We start from the raw sequence: 21472 nt of genomic DNA, 5'->3' as shown, positions 1-21472 counted from the left end.
TAGGATTAATCTCAGCTGAACGTAGGACCCGAAAACCAGATGTCTGTGTCTGAGCTTGGCTTGTTGACCCTCAACTCCCCTTGGAGGCAGTGGAGAGAAGTAGCCAAGTGATGCCAGAATCAGGACAACAACAGACTGAACTGGAAAAGAAGTTTAGCTATAACTCTGTCGCTCTACAGCTTCAGATGGTTTAACTCCTTCCTGATGTTGTGTCTTATACATCAGGAATACATTCATATACAAGAAAATCAGTCTTGTCTGATTTTTCAGCCTGCATTCCTTCAACTACAGTCACCTGTGCAAAAGGGCTTTTGTAAGTCAGTTTAGGTTGATACTGGTGTCACTGATGCTTATTTTCACATTTGACTCTTAAGAAAGAATTGTAGTTTACTTTGCTCCATATCTTAGTGTAAATTTGCTGCTTAAAACTATTTTTTACCTCAGTATCTCAGCCTGAAACATCGCTTTGCTCTTAAGTTCTGCCTTGATGTCCATCACCTGCAGTTGCAACTGTATCTTCCCTTTCCTGTTCTCTTACTGTCTTTTCTATATCACTGCCTGGGTTGCATGGTTTGAAAAATAGTGGCCAGCCATCACTGGTACAACTGCTTGGCACCTAAGTACAGAAGGAAATAAAATATTGAGTGATAATAAGTGAAAATGAAACACGGAGCGGCATGGCAGACCACCAAAATTCTGAGGTTCTTGAATCACAAAGTTTCTTTCCTTGAACTATTCTGATTTCACAACATCATCCACGCAACTACTGTGTAACCACGGGTATTGACAGGCCCATGGCTACTTAGCACAACACGGGGTCTTTTTCATAACATATTAATTTGGATGATCTCTGGCCAGTTGAAGCCACGGCTGATTCAGATCCTGTACATCATTGCTGCGGCTGAATGCCATTCTGATAAACAGCAACAGAGTGAAAGAAACCAAGCATCATGGGGCTGCTCCTCCATTTACTTAATGTATCCTCAATAGCATTGCCCCTGTAATATATCTGTTACCAATCAATACTTGATATAATTTTAGCGAGTGGTGCTGGAGCAAGCCCAAAAGCTAAAGCAGATCTTCGTGTAAAATAAGCAACAGGAACAAATGAGGAGAAAGCTCACATGGGATGCAAAATGGAGATGTGACTTGCAAGTCCAACTTTGCAACGTTGACCTCATAACTTCAGGTCCACCAGAAAGACAAAGCATCTCTGGGGACAGAGCATTTCTGATGAATGAGTTGGGACTGCAGTGATGGGACTAAGGGAGTGGGTGGTTTTCCTCTGTAACTACATCAACACTTTCTGTGGAAACAGGTTCTCCACTGCCTGCCCTGAAGTGAGCTGCTTTCTCCAGTGCTGACAAGACCTCAAGCAGGGATGAGGTTAATAATCTGCCCTGGCTGAATGAAGAACTTTGGCTGGAATTCAGCGTAAAATAGCAAGTTTATGACCTTTGGAAGAAGGGGCAATCAACTCAGGAAGACTAGAAGGACATTGCAAGGTTATGCAGGAAGAAAATTAAAACGGCCAAAATCCAACCAGAACTTAATCTGGCTACTACCATAAAAGACAATAAAATTTTTTTCTATAAATACCTTAGCAACAAAAGGAGGTCTAAGGAGAACCTCCATTTGTTACTGGACGGAGGAGGAAACATCGAGACAAAGGATGAGGAAAAGGCGAGGTACTTAATGCCTCATTTGCCTCAGTTTTTAGTCGTAAGACCAGTTGCTCTCTGGGCCCTCAGCACAGTGAGCTGGTAGCCAGGGACAGGGAGCAAAATGAAGCCCCCACAGTCCAAGGGGAAATGGTTAGTGAGCTGCTATACCACTTAGAGACACACAGGTGGGATGGGATGGGATGGGATCCACCCAAGAGTACTGCAGGAGCTGGCAGAAGTGCTCATGAAGCCACTTTCCATCATTTATCAGCAGACCTGGCTAACTGGAGAGATCCCAGTTGACTGGAAGGTAGCAAATGTGACGCCCATCTACAAGAAGGGCTGGGAGGAGGATCCAGGAACTACAGGCCTGTCAGTCTGACCTCAGTGCCAGAAAAAGTAATGGAGCAGATCATCTTGAGGGCTAAGCTGAAATCCCACTGTGGAGAGGAAACATATAACCTGACTCCACAAAGTAAGAGTAAGATACTGCTCTGAGTACTTCCTCTGCCTGTGGATGCACTAAACAGACCTCTGTGAGCTAAGGACAATGGGACCATTTTCCATCATATATTAGGCCAGAAAAAGGAACAACTGGTCAATTAATGATTAAGGGGCAGGCAATTCTTACATTTTTCTTTTCTTCAATATGTGAGACAATGCCAGGACACAGTGTCACACGATAGGAAATGCCCAGTGTGTCAGCGTAGGTTGCAGGGAGGAGCAATGCTGCCACATCAGAGACAGTTGGCAGATCCGAGGGTCCAGGGTACAACTAGAGCACAGTCTCAGACCAGGACAAGGTGCCGTGGTGCTGAGCTTCATGTGCATGACATACAACACCCTCGCTCTAGGGGCAGAAGAGTCTGAGCAGAAGTCATAGAAATATGTCTTGCTCTTCAGACTCTAACGCAGTCAGGTTATCCATCACGTTGCTCAGTATTTCCCCTAAAACTTGAAAGCTATTTGTTTCCCAGCACTGAGGATGCTTTAGAAGGAGACCAGCTTTGTTTGACCTGGCAGCAGGGATTGGTCTGCAATCAGCATCAGGCTAAGCCTACAAGAGCCTGCCACAGCAGCTGCTGTTGGGACCAAACTGTCCCAACACTGACCCCCTTTTGGTTTAAAACCTCTTTGCTGGGAAATATAGCTGCCAGCAGCAATGGAGGGGAAAGGACTAAGTGAGTACATGGCAAACTGCTCCTTACTCTGTGTGAAGTTCCACATGCAGCAGCTCAATTCCACTACCAGGTATCAACGGAAGGAAGCCAGGCCAAGCTGGAAGTCCTGCTGGGTTCCACGATTCAGGTCCACAGCTCAAGGTCCTCTCGTTACTGAGCTTTTCCCGCATGTAATTCTAGAAAGAGCCTCTGGTAAAGGCACTGTTCATCTCATTATCAATTCAATTTTTGTGACAGCCCTGCTAGGGCTCTTAATTTCTTGTGTTAAAACAACAAATGAGATGACCCGACTGCAATCTCTAATAGGTATCATGGGTCAGTAATCATTCATTTGTTATAGTGCCTCTCACCCAAAGGACAGAGATGAGAATTTGTCCTCCTAATGGCAAGAGTTGTAAATTAGCTTTATTTCACTGTTAAATCTAGAGGCTTGAAAATTAGGATGACCAGCCCTTAGCTGGGAAGAAAATGTGTCAGCTCAAGGGATTTTCTGCATTAGGCAAATAGGCAGCTCATAATCACCCATTAAGCAGTCACAGTGGCTGTCTCCTGGCATCCTTTGCTACTCCGAGTTGTGATTCTCCTGCTGCACTGAACATAGTGAAACTTTTCAAGTCTGATGTCCGGTTCTGGGACAGTGACCCCAGCACCACTTCTAGCCACGGGAGAGAAGTGGACATCTCTCATCGGTGCTGCATGCTAATTTAATCTTTTCCTGAAAATAGGGGTGTTCAAGATAGGGATGATGAATTGCTCTGTAGAGGTATGCCTTATCTCCATTATTAAGGGAGCCTCAGACGAGTAGCTCAGATTTGAATATGTCAATCTTTTAGACATTTACACTTAGGTGAGACAAATCCCACCCAAAATTTATCCAGCTGTTTGTCACAGGTGTTTCTTCTGCTAGGTAATGCTATCTTTCTCCTTGAAGGTTTTGCAAGCCCCATGTGTCTGAAAGATGTTAGTCTCAGTTAGCATGAACTTGCTGTGGATTTGGAAATTGCAGGGTGAGTGTCACTGCATGCTCATATGGTGGAAAAGTGGGAAATGAAGGGTTTAAAAGGCAGCTGGAAGCCATGTTCGTAGGTGCATGAAGACTTGCAGGTACTTAAGAGCCTTCACTGAGCAAGTAGCTGCTGGTGAAGCCTTGGAAACACTTGAGTGACTCCTCCTGGGAGTGTGGATCTCTCTCTTGAAGCAGCTACACAAGTGATTCGTGTCTTTGGTCTGACAGGTTACACAAAACACCCCATCTGCTTGCTAAGATTAGTCCCAGAGGTCTGCCCAGAGCTCCCCTAACCCTGTACAAAACCAAGAGGAGATGTAGTGCTGATCCCGACTGAGTCAAGTTGTCACAAGTGCTTGCAGTTTGTTGCAGCAAAGCCATGCTGTTCACCCAAAGTAATGTCCCAAGAGGGAGCAGGGACCGAGCACTGGGTGGTGGAGCTGTGCCCTCTCTTGCACACATGCATCCTGGCCCAGGGAGTAAGTAGGCAACACTGCAACGTGAGAGACAGGGAGCAGATCTTCCCTCAGTGTCCCATCCCTGAGCCACCATGCTTCCTCCCTCCAGCCCTGGTGGCCCTTCGGGAAGAAGGAGAGAGGTTTTTCCTGGGAAAGAAAGGCTGAAATGTCTTTGATGTGATGAAATGAGTGGTCTGTCATCTTGTTCAATAACATGTCACACAGAGAACTCCATAAAAATCTCTCTACAGAAAGCTGAAAATACGAAAAAAATAATAATCCACCCCACTCTCAAATCTTCAAAACCTGTAAGTCTATCAGAATAGTTATACAATTACTCACTTTTATGTTGTGCAAGGTATGGAGTATTGTATGGCCAGATAAGTTTATAAGAACATGCATTAAGCTACCTGGATAGGGAGTACCTGGCTGAAATTAAAACATAAAAACTTCCCACAAGAGAAGTGAGGGTGTGAGGGGGGACATTAAAGTGCAAGAATGGCTTTGAATAAGAAATGTGGCGACTTTGGCCCCTTTATCCTACACTTGCACTGAAATAGGAAATTTTAGGATGGAGATCCGGAGAAACCAGAGCCAATAGAAAGAGCCTGTGGTGCTGTAGCCAGAGTTGCACCACATACACCAATGACTTTCCAGCAAAAGCCTCCCCAACCTAAAATAACTAGGCTCCAGGAGCTGCAGCTCTGCTGGGTGACAGATCTCTCACCTCTGGATCCATGGTTCGTGGTTTCCTCATGAACAACATTGTCAATCCTTTATGACATCCAACCAGTCAGCCTCAACTCAGTGCCTGGTAAAATGATGGAACAGATCCTCCTGGAAGATGTTGGAACATATGAAAGACAGGGTTGTGAGTAGAGACAGCCAACACGGCTTCACCAATGACAAATTATGCCAGACCAATTTAGTAACCTTCTACAATGGAGTGACTGCATCAGTGGACAATGGAAGAACTATGGGTGTCACCTACCTGGAGTTCTGTAAGGCCTTTGATATGGTCCCCCACAATATTCTTACCTCTAAATTGGAGACAGTTGGGTTAGATGGGCGGCCTATTAGATGGATAAGGAATTGACTGGATGGCAGCGTCTGAATACTTGCAGTCAATGGCCCAATATCCAAGTAGAAATCAGTAACAAGTGGTGTCCCACAAGGGCCCATAGTGGGACCAATAATATTTAATAACTTCATTGATGACATAGTGGGATTGCGTGGACTCCAACCATTCTGTGATTCTGTGATTCTATGCTCCCTGCTGCTGGTGGCACACAAGGTCAGAGTGGAAGTGGCAGCAGGCTGGAGGGTACTAGGGGATTCCCTCCCCAAAAGACCAGTGCTGCAGGAGGGGCAGCGTGGAGACTGACTCAGCCTCTCCTGGCTTGGGGAGACATTTTTGTCTCAGACCTGAGGCATTTTGACAGGACAAGTTGGGAAAAAAAAGCCATGCTGTTTTTCTCTGTGCTCTGCTTCTTCTGCAGGCAGAGCACTACAAACTTGGAGGCTGTCAATACAGCACCTTTCCATAAGCATGAATGTTAACTTAGAAGGTTGTTGGGTGCTTTTTTCTTTCAACAAAACCCTTCAAACTTTCACTCTATTAATAGAGATAATTTTCTTGCTGTAGGTGGAACATTGTCTTCTCTGGCTAAGCTGAGCCTCCCTTTCTGTTCTTTCTTTCCACCTGCATCCTCCCGATGGGAAGAAAACTTCTAGAAGAACTATTCTTTGAGAATTTGAGGGGGAGGAAGAAGAAGGAACAGGCTATGATTTGCACAAAATTAAAAGAAGAAGTATTTATGACACAAGCCAAATGTTCCCACCGAAATGTCCCTTTCCTTACTGCAAAGAATATTTCAATGAAACAGCAGCTTTCATTACACAGACTAAAAAAAAATCCCCAGACTTGCAGTTTGGTTTTCATGCCCAGAGCTAATGCCTCGCATTGGTTTTCTGAATTGTTTTGCACTTTTCCCCCTTCCTTAAGATTGACTGCACAAACTCAAGCCACACTTTCAGCTGACAGTAGAATAATGACAAATTTTGGGTTGTCTGGTGAAAGGGACCCTTTTTCTCATTCAACGCCACACTTACACTGCAGGCACATGGAGCAAGCGTGAGCTGCAAGCTCAGGGCTGGGTCAAGAATGGAGAAGGGGCAGGGACATGCAGGGAACAGAGAGTTACTCTGAGCCTGGCACAGTTTATTTTCCCCTCTTCACTTCCTAATGCTCTTGAAAACTGAGCATGATCTCCACCACACCAGACCATCGTGGATGGGTTTGAGATGCCCATCACGCACTGGTACCAGTGGGAGAGAGGTTTTAATCCCCTCTTACATTCCTCCACAGTTCTCGGGAGAAAGCCCTAACCAAAAAGGAGGATTGTCTTATGGCTGATAGGTTGCTTGGTGATTGTTACAGAGATGTAGGTGCGGGCACAGCCTATGAAATGGGGCAGGGAGCCAGTGTCAGCAGCACTGGGTGCCTTGTGCTTCCTCCCTGCTCTGCATACGTGGTCCCAGCCCAGGATCTGAACTCAGCTGTGATCTACCTGGCGTAGGCTTAATTGCTCATTATCCCATGCTAGTTACGAGAGCAATGTGGCATAGACTATAGAGAAAACCCTTGGCCAGGAGGCATGTGTGGATGGGATTGGAGACATGAGTCCCACCAAGAGAGGTTGCAGGCTTGCTCAACAATCACCACCTCATCCCTTTTCTCCTTGCAGCAGGCCAGTAATGTTTGTGCTGGCCTTTGGCACTCCTGGGGTGCGTTCCTGAAAGAGCAGTTAGTAAATTTAAATGTCATATAATTGAGATAGCTGTAGGTTGTCTGATGGAAGGGAAGCATTTCGATTGTCTCAGGGTGGATTTGGTCTAATTATCTCAGATGACACCAGCAAATCTGCTCCTCTTGGAGACGTGCTGTTACTGTAGTAACTTGTAAATGAATATCGGATGATGAGTTATTAAAGCCAGTCTGAACTGGAAAGTTTATGAGCACAGTGGGCAATAATTTCTTCTTTTTTTTTTTTTTCCTCTTTTCCATATTAATCTCTTCCTCAGTGTGAATGTAAAACACAAAATCAACAGGTCAGATATAGGGCTTTTGTGAACTCTGCCTCCCCTATCAGATAGAGAAGTTGCAGCCTGGAACTACTTTATCACTTTGCTTTTAATTAAAGCCTATAATGCACTTTGCATTTTGTTAACAGGTTTTATACAAAATACAAAGTACATAAAGGATGAAGTGAATCTTCAGATAATTCTACATTTTGGATTATCACTTTTTACATATGCAGGCTACATCATCCAGAGACATAACCAGCATTGCCTCATGAGTGGTCTGGTGATAGATAGGGGTTACATCCTGCCCTTCTGGAGCAAGAGATGACAGTGTGTGCCCTGGCTTCCGATACTTTCCCTGTGTGACCAAGGGGATGATATTCAAAGCCATCACCACTGCTTAAACAAGGCATAAAATCTTACCCTGGTCCAATAAGAAGCTGAACTTCTCCATGCCCCAGTGCCTCAGCAGATGCAATGCAACATCCAGTATTCTATATGATGGTTTGTTGTCACTGAATTGTGCCCAGTCCTAAAAAGCAGCAAAGGGAATTCAACTAGCAAATCAGGTCCCAAGGGCATGTCCCACTATCCAGCCTGGCTTCTTTTGTATCTGTAGTGGCTAGAGCCTCTCTGCAAGGCTGAGCAGTCTGCCAGGAGGAGGTTCAGGGTCCCCCAGAACTGAAACGGAAAGGGAAATGATCAGATTATCTCTAAACCACCAGAAGAGGAGGAGCCCACGTATCTGATTTGCAGCTGCCCACCTTTTCCACCTCTGTTGCTGGTGGTAGTTCTAACTCAGGATCTGGGGTCTGGATGCATCCCCAGTAGCCATTTGCACTTCGGGGAATATCCCTGTGGTAGAGACAGAATCTGCCTCCGCTCCCTCCACAATCATGGTGGGGACAACAGCTCCCGCACAACAGAAACAGACTCAGTTCAGCTCCTTCCTTCAGTGCCTCTTCAAAGGGCTTCAAATGGTACAGGCAAGAGCACCCCTGTAGTCTTCTCCTTGAGGAACAGAAGCAGTTTATTGTCTTCTGTTGTTCCCCTTAGTTTGAAAAGGCCTTAAATATCCAGAAAGCCAATGTTTCTGTCAGGAGTTCCCAAGCCCAAGTAATAGAGAGAAGAAAGGCAACGTGGGTGATGGTAGTGAGCATGGATGTACGATAAACCTGCACTGAGCAAGGATGCTCGAGGCACTATGAGTGAATCTGGTCCTATGTGTTCCCACAGTCATGGTCTCATTCTGTCTTTACTCAAAGCCAGGATGCCTTTTTTCTGTTGGTACAGATCTTAAAGCTAAGACTCATCATAGAATCATCTAGGTTGGAAGAGAACTTTAAGATCATTGAGTCCAACCATTAACTTTACACTGAAAAAACCACCACTAAACCATGTCCCTAGGCACCAGGTCTACCCATCTTTTAAATCCCTTCAGGAATTGACCACCTCCCTGGGGAGCCTGTTTCAGTGCTTGATAACACTTTCAAGGAAGAAATTTTTCCTAATATCTATCCTAAATCTCCCCTGGTGCAAATTGATGCCATTTCCTCTTGTTCTATCATGTGTTACTTGGGAGAACACATGGACCCCCACCTCTCTGCAACCGTCTTTCAGTAGTTGTATAGGGCGATAAGGTGTCCCCGCAGCCTCCTTTTCTCCAGACTAGACAACCCAAGTCCCCTCAGCTGCTCCTCACAGGACTCTTCACCAGCTTCGTCGACCTCTCTGGATGTGCTGCAGAATCTCAATGCCTTTGAGGGGCTCAAAATTGAGCACAGTAGTTGAGATGTCTCTTCAATCTTAAAACTAAGAGTCATGCTTGGTTAAGCCCTTGGAGCAGACACAAGACAATTACTCCAGAGCAGGTGATGTCTATCAACTTGCCAACCTGCCAGACCTCCACGGTTCCAGATGCTTCTATTTCATCCTTTCATCTCCATACTTTTTATTTATTTCAGCTAGCAAGTAACTGTGTGAGGTGCTCCACAGGAGCTGCCTATGTGCATGGGTTTGCTTGTATCTACTCAGTCTATTTTGTTCCTCAAAAAAAAAGCACAGAAAGTGATGTCAGGTAGGATCCAGTAAACACAGGAACTAAACCAGGGTCATTTGTCTGCATGTCCATGACCCATCTGCAGCTTTGGCTGAGGGTCAGTGAGGCGGTGTATCTCCCTTCACTCTGAAATGTGAAGTTTTGGTGTCCTCTCACCTGGACTGGGAATGGTCCATCAAACTTGATTTTAAAGTAGGTGAGCATGACCCTGCTGCACCCTGCTGCTGTCTATATCTGAGTGTCTCTCAAAAAACATCTACAAGGGTGAAACACTTTAGTATGGATCTTGTGTATATTTCATTATAATTAATTGTTTTCAATATATTGAAGAATGTCAAGTCTCTTGATATTTTTTGCTTGCACTTCAAGACTGCATGACAGTTTATGCTGAAAACCCTGATTTTTGAAAAGCAAGCAAGGGATTTTAATTAGAGAATAATGTCTTTCTTTCCATCTGGAATACATTTAAAATGTTGTAACATATTTTTGCTACATCTATTACTACCACAAAAAACAATTTTCTTTTTTTCCAAAATACCTCTGAAAATATATGGCCTCATCTAAAATTTGAGTTCCTCTGACAGAACTGTGGTGCTACAGTGTGGACATGTACTAAAGCAGCATTTTCTCTGCATACTCAGAGGTGTGTAATTAGCATGAGGACAGCCATTAACACATCCTGTGCACTGTGTCACCAAGTCATGCCTGATTATGTTGCAAAGTGAGATTAGCAAAATGAGCTTGAAGTTGTCCTCTTGCTGCCATTTGATAGTAGGGAAAACAAATCCTTCCACTGCCAGAGCTGCAACTAATATTCAGTACTTAAGAAATTCAACTGATGCATTCATAATGAATAGGATTTTGTGTAATTAAAATTTTAAATAAATCCCCAACATAAGTCCTGGCTTGGACTTCTTAATTTTGGATATAGAAATTCAGCTTTTAACAAAATAGGTTGAGGGTTGGGGTTTTTTCTCCTTCCTTCTCTTTTCTTTCATCTGAGAGATTTACAAAATCTCATTAGCATACTAAAAAATAGCAAAAGATAAATTAAATGAAGACCGGGATTAAAAGACTTGCAGTTTCTTCATGTCACCTTTATAGTTCTTTTGAACATCTGTCCCTGTGTGGTGGGTGTAAGTAACGTGGAGGCGGATGTTAGTGGGTGGCAAAGCTTTTATGAGGCAGAAAGAAGCTGAGAATCAGAAAATTATTGGAGGCAGTTTCCATACAGATGAGAAGAAGCAATCACACCCTGAGAAGCCAGGGAAGAGGAAGAAGACAGTAGGAAAACTGAATATATAGCACATTTCACTGGCAAGGAAAGTGTCGATTTGGTTCAACAGATACCCTGAACGTCATCATGGAGCTCTCACCCAAATCATCCCAAAGCTGCAGGCCCGGGTCCCTCCTTGCCTGCAGAAATCTTTAGGTCAAAGCCAAAGTCTCACAAAGTTCTCGTGGCATGTTTCCAGGTTGCTCAGCTACCTATGACTGACCGCATTCCTTGTTGTCCCTGGTGACACGGAGGGCGAAGGGGAAGATGAGATAAATGATGGCAGGTTAGCAAGGAGGTTCTACAGCTGGGAAGAGCTGGACTCCACTCCTGTCTCTGCCTGGAAAGTCCTGTATGATACTGGAGAGTCATTTACAGCAAGCTGTTCACGGATGGCTTCTAGTCAGTCCAGCTCTGCTCCCAAGTTGCACAATCTAAAGTCTTAGACCTGATTTGCTGATAGTTGAGTCACTTGTAGCTGCATCTAAGGTTAATGGAGGCTGGCTTTTGAAAATATCAAGTGCTCTAGGAGGCAATTCTACTATGAAAAATCAGGAGCTGTGTGATATAAGCAAGGCAACAAAATATGATCAGTACACTTGGATCTTCAATCTCCCCGTGCCTAAACTCCTTGACCCAAAACTGGGAAATAATACTGCTGTTGTACTACAGCTCAATATCGTAGGTATCAGCTGACAGATGCCTGTGATGAACAGAGACAGCCACAGCAATGAGCCTCGTAGAATAAAAAATACTTGGCAAAATTAACTCTTCTCAGAGGCGATTTAAAAAAAAAAATAAAACTGCAGTCTCAAATTTAGGACTGTTTTCAAAAGGACAGCAAAAGTAAGCTTATCATCAAAATGTGTGGGCTTCTATCCCCCCCAGCTCCCACCATTTTTGAAATAAAAAATGTACCAGAGTATTTTAACCTGGACAAAACAATGTGTTTTTCCCCACTGCATTATTCTTAGAAACATTTGAAACAGACCTGTAAGTGTTATGAGTCTAATATATAAATATGTGTATGCGTGTTCACGTAAGTGTATATTCAGTTGAATATACATATTTTACAGTCAGGCTGAATCAGCTGTAATCCCAAACAGCCTAAGTTTTACAAAATTGTACACAAATAGGAAACTGGATCTTGGGGTGGGGCTGGCCATCACGGGAGGCAGCATTAGCCCAGGTGGTGGGTTTGTAGTGGGGGGAAAGGGGGCGGAGCACAGCCCCTCTCAACCCCTGGCTCCCACCGAAGGACCTGTTGTGCTGCTGCAAACATGCACAGCTCCTACCAAGTCTCCTGTAACCCAGTCAAGAAAGCTATGGCTGAGGATGAAAGCATTTGGATCCATAGAAGAAGCAAATACAGCTTCCCTCTCGGGAGGAAGGTTAGGTGACAGTGTCTCAGGATGTGCTAAAGATGGACCAGGGCAGAGAGAGTGCTTTCTGATAGTTCAGGCTGGGTGGTGTGTCCGATAGCTTTATTGTCATCTCTGCCATTTTTTGCATGCCCCTGCTCAGAAGCTCTGCTGTGATGACCATCAGACTACACCATTGACTTCCCCAAGCAAATAGCCCAGCCCATGGGTGAATTAATGAGTGTTTGCAAAGTTGCATGGGATCACTGGATAAAATTCAGCTGCACAAGTGTGAAGTGTATAGAGAAGGATGATTATTCAAAGCACCTGCTTTGCTGTCAGAAACCCTTATTGACTGGGCAGCAAACAAGTCCTTGTTGTTACTCCTTGGCATGTTCTTGGCACATGCTGCACTGTTCGTAGGCATGTTAAAAGGCTAAATTTTTTTTGCACATTACATGCATTACTGAAAGTAAAAGTCTGAATGGGATATCCAGACCTGAGCAGCATTCGTTCTTCTACAATGTGGTGGTGCTACTCACCTTTCTTCTACTCCAAGATTATCAGGGTCTGGGTCCTCTCCCATGGGGACTGGATTCAACCTTCCCTCACCCTGAAGGGTTTGCAGTGAGCAAATTCCCCATTTGCAAGTCAGGACTTTAATTGCAAGTCATTTGGCTGCTCAGGGCAGCCACCGCCTTTGCTCTCCAGTTTGAAGCTGTGCCAACGTGCAGCAGAGAAGCAGGGCTTGAGGGATCACAGTATAGCCAGTGCCTGTACCCCACAGGGCTGGGAGCTCAGCCAGCAGGGGTGCAGTGTGGATTACTGCCTCTGTTTCCTCTATTTTTGCCACAATTGACCTAAAGTCTTTGCTAGTTAAAATACAAAAGGTCCCCCAGAGCATGAGGAGCAATACCAAAGCCCTCTCCCCTGGGTGGATGTCTCAGCTTTGCAGCCATAGGCTCAGAGATATGCTTGTGTCTTCTCTACCTCTTGGAGATCTCTACCTCTTGCATCTACCCTTCAACCTTCCCCTAGATTTTCTATAAAGCCACTGGTGACTGGAGGTGTAATGAAAAAGGGAGCCATGGATTTGCATCCTTGTGTGAACAGGCACCCATTTCTCTCTCCACGGACTGTGTTGTCTCTGGTGCAGCAGGGGAAGCCCACAGTGGTACAGCTGTCTCGTGACCGAAACGGGGGTGCTTTTCTGCTCCTTGTCCAGAAACCAGTAAAACCTCTGTGGGTCTGCCCCCAGGATGGGTTTGGTCCTGGCTGCATGTAGAGAGCAGCGTCTGTGGGGATGTTTCTTCAGCATAACTTGAGATGTAGTGAATTACACTCCGGGGCTCTGCATGGGCTGTAAAAGGAGCTGATGTTCTTCAGAGTTAGCCACCTACTCATCAGATGTCAAAGTTAGAACAGATGAGTCACACCTAGAGCGGTTTGTTGCATTTTTAGCAGAAAGTCTGTAGAAAGACTGGGGCAGGACCCAGAAACCCTGTGTCCCGGGTCCAAATATAACTTTTTTCTTTTTTTTTTTTTCTTATAAGAAAAGCACCTTGTGTTTACGAATTGGTCTTTTCCAAATGACTTGTTCTTAAAAAGAATTACACTCTAATAAGCTGCATCATTAAAAAGAACTTATCCTGTGAGCAGCAGAGCCTGGTTTCCTGCGGTTTGGTGTCTCATGGTGGGATTATTTCGCATCTAATGAGGTGCACTCTGGCTGAAGCCTTTTCTCCTGTTCATAAAGACGCTGTCTCATGTGAATTCTCTGGTGTCTATAATACATTTGGGGTCAAACTGCCATTGTTTAGGTTCTCTTGTACCTGATAATGTAATATCGCCCACGTGGCAAGCTGTTCTTCCCTGGAGATGCAGAAGGGTCATACTTCGCTACCCTGCTGCCTCTTCTCACAAAACTGGTTGAAAATTAAAGCCTTTGAGACTTCTACCACACAGGTAAATTTGACTGAAATTGGCCAACAGGCTAAAATATAATTAAGAATAATACTGGACCGACACAACCATACAATAAACCTAATTTTATTAGGTAATTGGCAATAAATGATGGAAAGCAAACACCAGAGTAGATTAAACATGGAAAAAATGTTCATAAATATTTATCCAAGCATTTAAATGCACTCAAGGTGACCATTTTATTCCCGTTTTGCATTTCAATTTTAGAGGTTCAATTCACAGCCATATGAAAGACCAACAGGACCACAGGCACCCCAGTAGTTACACTCATACTTCAAAAGTAAAAGTAAAATAAGTTTTCTGTGAGGCTTTTTTTCAGAGAAAGAGAATTTTTAAACATTTCCTTCAGAATATTACAAAATTTAACATTTAGAAACAGGAATGTTGAATAATTCAGAAACCAGATTTTGAAGATGATTCTCACCTAGTCAGAGAATAAAAATAGATCATGTGGTTTGTGCTGGATTTACAGAATTTTCAATAAACCTGAACCTGAGCAAAGTCACACCAAAAATCCTTTGCTGAAGGGATTAATGGAAATGTTTCAAAAATGTGAGGCGTTAAAGAAAAATCTCAATTGTTTGCACATAAACGAAACAGATCGCAAATGAAGGAAATGAGAGACACATTGAATAAATTGATCATCATAATTTATTTTTCCAGTTTGTGAGTCATAGAAACATGCTTATCATAAAGTTATTTTTGAAGATACTTATATTTTCTTACCTTGGATACAGTTTAGATGGATGAGCTACCATTGCTCTCCGTGCTTATCAAATTAGGAGAATGCATTTCTAAATTCAATTACATCCCCGGTGGAAATGGTTTCTCTGACTCTAGTAATCTTTGGAGAGGAATTATACACAGTCTATAAAGCTTCACATTTCAAAACCTAATTTTGAATGTTATTCAAGAGGTTAATTTAAGATTCATCTTCCTAAAGAGGAGTTAAATAAAACTGATAGAAGGCTGAAACTTGTCGAGTGGTTGAGAGGTTTATCAGCATGTGAGTATGAGTTCATTAGTTTTAATTAGTATAATCACTAATGTTGCATTAACAGTTTGGTGAGAGAAAGTAATTGCTCACACCCACTGTATTAGATTGGGAGATTAGAATTCATTTTATGAGGCAATTAGCATTTCAGGGATTTTTTAAAAGGCTTTTACGATCTGCCATTGCAGTAGCCTCCTTCACCAAAAAGAGTTTAAATTAACCATAACTTTCATCCTAATGGGATGCAAAAATTAATGTAGAATTAAGTATGAACCAGCAATCCCACTGCGATAAGCAAGCAGCTAAAGCCACAAACCTCGATTAGTGTATAATGACCTGTTTTATTTCCCAGACAATGATAGTCATTTATCTGTCCTCAATTCATTATCTTCTTGGAAAGTTTATATTCTTGAATTTTATACAGCAAAACAAATAAAATATGAGGAAGGGGAAAGTCAAACAGTTCTATTGAAGTCATAATTCTCCAAAGAAAAAGCTTCAAGGTTCAATAACAGGACTTAAAGAGTCAATTATTCTTCGTATTAAATGTCAGAGGAAGCAGAAACAGCTCCCTTTGATACCCAATGCCTTGGGAAGCACTATGAATTTCACAGCAGCGTCAATCACAACCTTGCTCTGCCCATCAGGTCCCTTGACAGCTACTGACAGAAAGAGAATGGAGATCCAGGATTTTGTCATCCTGGTTGGCAAGGAAGCCCTCATATTCTGAGCTGGGAGAGCTGACCCAAGATATTGCCTTCCAAAACATCCTGGAAAGAAAAAAGTGAAAGTTCTGGTAGGGAAAAACTGCTTGCAGTAAGAATATTCGCTTGCTCTCACATCAAGGCTGTAATGAAAGGCATCACAGCATCCATAGAGAGATGACACAACTTCCTGTAACATATCTGACACCTATTGTACTAGAGCCCTCAGCCCAGGAAAGACCTGTTGGAGAGACTCCAGAGGAGGGCCACAAAAACAATGAGAGGGCTGGAGCACCTTTTCTGTGAGGACAGGCTGAGAAAGTTGTGGTTGTTCAGCCTAAAGAAAAGAAGGCTCCAGGGAGACCTTCACAGCAGCCTTTCAATACTTAAAGGGGGCCTACAGGAATGACGGGGACAAACTTTTTAGCAGGGCCTGTTGCAGCAGGACAAGAGGCAGTAACTTTAAACTAAAAGAGGGAAGATTTAGACTAGATATAAGGAAGGCATTTTTTACAATGAGGGTGGTGAAACACTGGCACAGGTTGCCCAGAGGTGTCATAGATGTCCCATCCTTGGAAACATTCAAGGCCAGGTTGGACGAGGCTCTGAGCAACCTGATGTCATTGAAGATGTCTCTGCTTATTGCCGGGTGGTTGGACTAGATGACTTTTAAAGATTCCTTCCAACCCAAACTATTCTGTGATTCCATGATTCTATGACTCCATGGTTCTATGATGCTATGATTCTATGATTATACTTGTCCCTGGTTAAAACAAATCTGTGTTCAAAAATAGCTGAATAAAGCCCAAGTCTGCTATGACTTCAATGTGGCATGGAGGAGAGCAACTGTTAGATGTTAGAACTGTACTGTTGTTCCTGCAATTTTGGGTACATACATATGTTAAAAAATGTAGACATGGGGCAGTGTCTGAGGAATTACATCAAATCTTCCTAAAACCTATGTTAAAGCAAAATGTGCATATATATACATATGTGAGTGCGTGCATATCCTTAATTTTTATAATCCTTATAAGCATCTCCAAAGAAATTCAGAGGGAGACATTGTCCTCCTACATTTAAGCACCTAAAATTTAGATACAACTAGACAGATTATATCTGTCACAGACAGATTGCCTTAGTCATCCTGGCAGCATCCTGTGCCACCTTTAGGAGGTGAATTACTCCTGCTAAGATCTGTATCCACCACTGGGAAGGGCTGCCTCCCTCTATTGACTGCGGAGGCAATCCAAGGTAACCAGGTTTCCGTCTCGGGTGGCTAAAGTAAATGCTTAAAATTGGGTAGGATGAATCATGACCAGCATGCCTGTGCCTTAGGGTTTGTCTATGCACTGAGCTATTCCAAAGAGCCATTACTCTTCCTGAATAGCCTTACGTGTGGATACACTTTTGGTTGAATAAGACTCACTCATTTCTCTTCAATAACATCGGCTTGGCAGAGGTAGAGTGCTTTGCTTCTTGGTCCTCACGTGGAATCCTTCTGCAAGAGCTGCTGCCTTTTCAGCTAGCTGCCCTACCTTAATCCAAATTTACTTGTATATATATATTTTAGTATAAAAATGCCCATCCATCCACCTTTGAGAGACATTTAAGATTTATGGAGGTAAACGCATCAATTAAGCACAAATACATTGACAAAAAAAAATAAACGAAGGTATCATACACAATAAAAACTGACTTTTATTTCATAAATTATGGGTGTTATAAAGCATATTATTTCAGGAGAAATGCCTGTATTTGCCAGTGTGTTTCATTAAAGAATAATAAAGCCATACATATTTCATTTCCTTGTTCTGAGCTGCAGGAACCTTAACTATATAACATGCCCCATGTCGTCCTTGCTTTGTTGGGCTTTTTTTTTCTTTTTAATCAGATTTTCCCCCCCAAACTAATGAAATTGCTCTTTAAACACATACATCACTTTCATTTGAAGTGACTTATCATGGCTCAAGCGGTTTCTCTCTTCTCCTGTAGAACACGGCAATTGCCAGCATCTTCTGCTGCGCTGATCCAGTCCTGGATCGCCCCTGATCTCAGCCTGGTTTCAGCAGTGCTGAGTTCCTGGTGTTCCCACTGGTGCTGTTTTGGGTGGGGTATCTGGTGGCCGTTGTCTGCTGGGTCTGCATCTTACATATCTGCACCAGTTCATTGTCCACCCGCTATCACATTGTAATCTCTCTCTTCTTGTAGTATGCACCGACCCGCTGTGCAGCTGGGCAGACATCTGCAGAGCAAGGTGTCCTTCCTCCCTGCCATCACCACGAAGCAGTACACGACCCCCAGCTGGTTCCCTGCACGTGCCCGCTCTTCTCCTGCCCATGGCAAGGGCACCTGGAGGTGGTGGTGTCCCACCTGAGGCAGACCCACCGCATCAACATCCTTCAGGGGGCAGAGATTGTTTTCCTGGCCACGGACATGCACCTGCCCGCCCCCACAGACTGGATCATCATGCACTCTTGCCTTGGCCACCAGTTTTTGCTGGTCCTCAGGAAGCAGGAGAAGTATGAAGGCCATCCCCAGTTCTTTGCTACGATGATGCTGATCGGTACGCCAACCCAGGCCGACAACTTCACCTACCGGCTGGAGCTCAACAGGAACCAGAGGCGCCTTAAGTGGGAGGCGACCCCCAGGTCGGTGCTGGAGTGTGTTGACTCTGTCATATCTGATGGGGATTGCCTTGTGCTGAACACTTCACTGGCTCAGCTCTTTTCCGACAACGGAAGCCTAGCGATAGGAATTGCAATAACCACCAGCAAAGTTCACAACGCCGAAGGTGAAATGTGAGGGGGAAGAGGAAGAAAAGGAGGAGGAGGAACAACGGTGCTCTAGCTGCCTTGTGAGAGCCAGAACTTGTGGACTTTTCGGGGGGGTCTCAGGTCTTTTATGGTATTTAGTACTCATCCACAGTGGGCATTATGTAAACATTCTGTGGTTACGGTCTCTGTGTAACGTATTTACCATTTTGTTAATACAATTTTATGAGAAATTTTAAAGAGGCTAATCAATTTATTGTTGCCCTCCAGCAACACTGGAAACAACAGCTTTCTCCTGAAAATGCCACCCGGGGTGACTTATAGAAACCTTTGGCCTGATCATGCTATGCAAATGTGTTTCTATCTGCCTAATTGCCTGGTATTAATGAGGCTACTGTGCCTGGCAAAAGGTAAAGTATTCCACTAAGGGACAAGAGCACCCAGGTTTCCATACTAGCAATAGTGATTTCACTCTTACACTGTGGTCACAACTAAGCCTCAAGGAGTTTGCATTTTCAGAGCTCCCTTCAGCTTCTGGGAAAACAACCTTCACCACCCAGTGAGAAGTTAAACCCTCAGAAGAAAAAGTCACCACCTCCACTGAGCTGGGGCCTGGGAAGCCTCATCCTGAATTAAATCAGGGATGACAGATGGTCGCTGTGAGTGTGGTTACATCACACTCTTATATCATGATGGGCAGTGAAACGCTTGCTGGATGGCCTGGCTTCAGGATAGGTATAATTATTGCCAGCCATTGGGACATTTACCTTTTTAGCTGCTATTTCGTTAAGCATTCAGAAAAAGGTTTTCAGAAAATAAAGTATCAGGACAGTCCTAAGTTGTGTACTGATCTTGCTATTGAATTCTGTGCCCCTTAGACTCTCAAGTGTGTGGCTGAATATTGATTTAAAACAATGCAGCTGGAATACCTGTGTGCAAATTGGCTACTAGATTTCAAATGCTCTCCTTTAAAAATAACCTTTTTTTTTTTCCTTCCATTCACTTGGAAGGTGGTGATGGTCCCTTTCTTCTGCTGAGGGTGTTTCACAGACAGTGATGGTCATAAGAAGAGAAGAACCTAATAGAACCTAATAAGGTTCAACAGGAGCAAATGTAAGGTCCTGCAACTCGGGAGGAAGACCCCTGGGCACCAATATAGGTTATGGGTGGATCTTCTGGGAAGGAAGGATCTGGGAGTCCTAGTGAATGTCAGGCTCTCCATGAGCCAACGATGTGCCCTTGTCGCCAAGAGGGCCAATGGAATCCTGGGCTGCACAGGGAGAAGTGTAGCCAGCAGGTCAAGGGAGGTCATTCTCCCCCTCTACTCTGCACTGGTGAGGCCACAACTGGAATACTGTGTCCAGTTCTGGGCTCCCCAGTTCAAGAGGGACAGGGAACTACTGGAGAGAGTCCAATGTAGGGCAACAAAGATGATTAAGGGATTAGAGTACCTCCCTTACGAGAAAAGGCTCAAGGAGCTGGGGCTCTTTAGCCTCAAGAAGAGAAGATTGAGGGGAGACCTTATTAATGCTTATAAGTATCTAAAGGGTGGGTTGAAGGAGGAGGGAGCCAGACTCTTTTCAGTGGTTTCCAGCAATAGGACGAGGGGCGATGGACACAAGATGGAACATAGGAAGTTCCATTCAAATATGAGGAAGAACTTCTTTATGGTGAGGGTGACAGAGCCCTGGAACAGGCTGCCCAGGGAGGTCATGGAGTCTCCTTCTCTGGAGATTTTCAAGACCCTCCTGGATGCAGTCCTGAGTAATGTGCTCTAGGCGATCCTGCTTTAGCAGGGGAGTTGGACCAGATGATCTCTAGAGGACCCTTCCAACCCTGTCAAATCTGTGAATCTGTGAATAAGAAGGCACAGGCTTCTCTAAGAGTTTCTCACTTGGGTGACTCCTTGGGGAGAGTCAGAGGTGGGTGCTGTCCATCTCCTGACACTCAGTCCCACCTGCAGTCAGGCAGGTGTTTCCTCCACAGCCAACAACAGCAGTGAAATCCCACCACAGTAGAGGATGTATTAAAGGAGTGGGATCTACAGTGAGTGTGATACACGAGAAGCATGGGAAATTGTCTTTTCCTGTTTTCCCTTCTGCCCATGTGTGGCTGTGGCCTGGCTGCTCCTGAATGGTTTTTTGAAAAACATCTGGCGGGTTGGGTCAGTTAGTAGCTAGAGAGGCTGAGGCTCATTCCTTGAGTCCCTTGGAAAAACAAGAAAGGGTGGGAAGCAAGCTAAGAACATAGGAAGTTAAGAACAAATGAGTGTTTCAAAAGTCATCTCACTGTAGCTACCTTTGGGTAGGAAAACACACTGATGCTAATCTCTCCCACCGGCTGCTCTCCTGGGAATTATTATAAATGACACGTGAAGTAAAACGAATTGCAATTTTTCTGAGACAAATGCTACACAGGTAATGCCTTGACTTCTTACCTGGGCTTTCATAGCAGGTCACCGCTCAGAAAGGAGCTAGAGTCTCTTCAACAGGCTGCTCATGACCACACCAGCTGAGGTCTGAAGAAGTCTCAGTCCTTCCAAGAGTATGCTGGGGCATACCTTCACAGCTGTCCCACCTCTGAATTTTGGGGGCCAGGGAGGCATGCTGGTTTGCAGTGCTTCACTGGAACATGCAGGCTTCAGAGTGGCTTGCTGTTTTCCTGCGGCATTAAATATTCGGAACCAACAACTGCTTTCCTTTCCCTGAATGATAGCAATAAATAAATCATTGACATTTTTGTGGACTGAAACTGGCTTCTCCAGCTCCTCTGACAAATATTCCACTGCTGAATTAAAACAAAGCAAAGTCAATAAAACCCCACTAAAACCAATTCCTCTAGCTTAAACTTCCTGATCTCTTTGTACATTATGGTAGAGACCTAACATAATGCTGCTTTTGTTGCCTGATCATTCTAAGAGGATACATATCC

General features: G+C 44.1%; 1 protein-coding gene across 1 annotated transcript in view; it reads left to right on the top strand.

Moving 5' to 3' along the window:
- Positions 1–18781, top strand: part of SIAH3 (siah E3 ubiquitin protein ligase family member 3) — a 49123-nt gene extending 30342 nt beyond the window's left edge. The window contains exon 2 of the mRNA XM_014965820.1: positions 17979–18781. Coding sequence (XP_014821306.1) covers positions 17979–18572 — 594 coding nt within the window. The 3' untranslated portion in view covers positions 18573–18781. The remainder of the gene's footprint in view (positions 1–17978) is intronic.
- The last annotated feature ends 2691 nt before the right edge of the window (positions 18782–21472 follow it).

Source organism: Calidris pugnax, unplaced genomic scaffold (genome assembly GCF_001431845.1).
Source record: "Calidris pugnax isolate Ruff unplaced genomic scaffold, ASM143184v1 scaffold20, whole genome shotgun sequence".
In the NCBI taxonomy this organism is placed as follows: Eukaryota; Metazoa; Chordata; class Aves; order Charadriiformes; family Scolopacidae; genus Calidris; species Calidris pugnax.
This window is presented reverse-complemented; position numbering and strand designations above follow the sequence as displayed.